General features: G+C 48.8%; 1 protein-coding gene across 1 annotated transcript; it reads right to left on the bottom strand.

Moving 5' to 3' along the window:
- Positions 1–644: 644 nt before the first annotated feature.
- ACA1_299690 (uncharacterized protein) lies at positions 645–1,434 on the bottom strand (the record flags this gene model as incomplete). The annotated part of the gene is made up of 3 exons (XM_004333056.1): positions 645–699; positions 1,071–1,158; positions 1,185–1,434. Coding segments are annotated over 3 exons (393 nt in total), but the record flags the coding sequence as incomplete, so codon positions are not given.
- Between the last annotated feature and the right edge of the window lie 68 nt (positions 1,435–1,502).

Raw genomic sequence — 1,502 nt, 5'->3', positions numbered from 1 at the left:
ATAAGTGTAAAAGGGCTAATGTATTTTGTTGAAATGAGGAACAGAACAGAGTGGAGGGAAACATTAGCCAATGGACTTCCACACTTTCCATGGACTGGAAGAGGAGGAGGAGCTGGTCTTGGGTGTGAGAGGGGCAAGGGCAGGATGTGAAGTTAGGCCTTGTAGGAAGGAAGTGATGGCTGTGAGATCTGACTCCTCCAGGAATTTAGAGTGGAAGGTGAGGAGCCAGTTGCTGAGAGAGGAGATGTTGCCCTCTGCTATGGGGGTAGAGGAGAGGCAGACAAAGCTGGAGTAAAGGGCAGCACAGAAGGAGAGGTAGTAGGTGGGATTTGCCTCATAGAGAATGTGGTAGGGAGTGGTGGGCGATGTGATGGGGTGGGGAGAAGGATTGGGAAGCTCTAAGCTCTGGATGAGGAAGCTGTAGAGGCCAATGTGAAGCAGGGTGCAGTCCAATGATTGAGCAGTGAGGAAAGCAGGAGCAGAGCAGACAACCTCACACATTGGGTGTGGGATGGGGATGTGGTGCAGATAGCAGAAGGGTTCAGGGTTCAGGGATGGTGTCACTGGCCAGAGGATGCCAGATGGTGGACATGTTAACCCTCTTGTGGCTGAAGATGAGAACATCAAAGCCACTGACAAGAGGTTCAGAGGCAGGCAGTAAGTTGGGGAGCTGTAGTAGAAGTGGAGTAGGTGGAAGACCTGGAGGGTGGAGTGTGACTTGAGTGAGGTGATGGCATTGGCAATGTTGGAGGGAGATGAGGAGATGTAGAATCCAACACCATAAGACTTCAATAGGTGAGTTGCTGTGTCCTTGATGTTGAGAGGAATGTCCACACTGTGGATGGTAAAGTCATGCATGTAGATTGACACCTGTGGAAGAAAAAAACCAGTGGACATCAGGAAATAAGTGAAATTAGAAAAACCAATGCACATCAGGGAAAAGAGTCAACAAATAAAAACCCAATGCACATCAGGAAAACAATGCAGGCTGATAAATGCACTGGCCATTCATGGAATTGTGTTGGTTGGCCAAGAAGCTTGGGAGTGGCTCAGTGAATTGGGGGAGATACTTTTTCTGGAGAGCAAGCTCTGCCTTGTGCTTGATGGTAGATGGCGACTTTTCCTCTTCAGCCTTACCCTTGCCACATTTCTTGGTAGCTGTAAAGAACAAGCATGTGGTGGACATACCAGGTGCTCAGTGAGAGCATTGTAGTCAGTAACAGCTTTTTTGCCATGCATGATCTGGAAGAGTGGGTTTTGGCCAAGGGTGTAGTAGTTCAGGGCCTTCTCAAAAGCATTCAGGACGACTGAGCCTGCTGAGTTGATGTAGTTCTCAAAGCTGGAGATGCAGTAGAGGATGATCCAGCTGAGTTCCATCCATGCAGCTGCTGGCAGAACTTCATAGACATTCTCCCACTGCCAGTGCTCAATGAGGAATGTCAATGTGGCGTGATGTGGGTTGAACCCAGGTATGGTGCAAAGTTGAAGGGTCAATGCAATCA

This window comes from Acanthamoeba castellanii (genome assembly GCF_000313135.1).
Source record: "Acanthamoeba castellanii str. Neff unplaced genomic scaffold scf7180000083079, whole genome shotgun sequence".
Lineage (NCBI taxonomy): Eukaryota > Discosea > Longamoebia > Acanthamoebidae > Acanthamoeba > Acanthamoeba castellanii.
The sequence above is the reverse complement of the archived record's forward strand: the minus strand, read 5'-3'. Positions and strand labels throughout refer to the sequence as shown.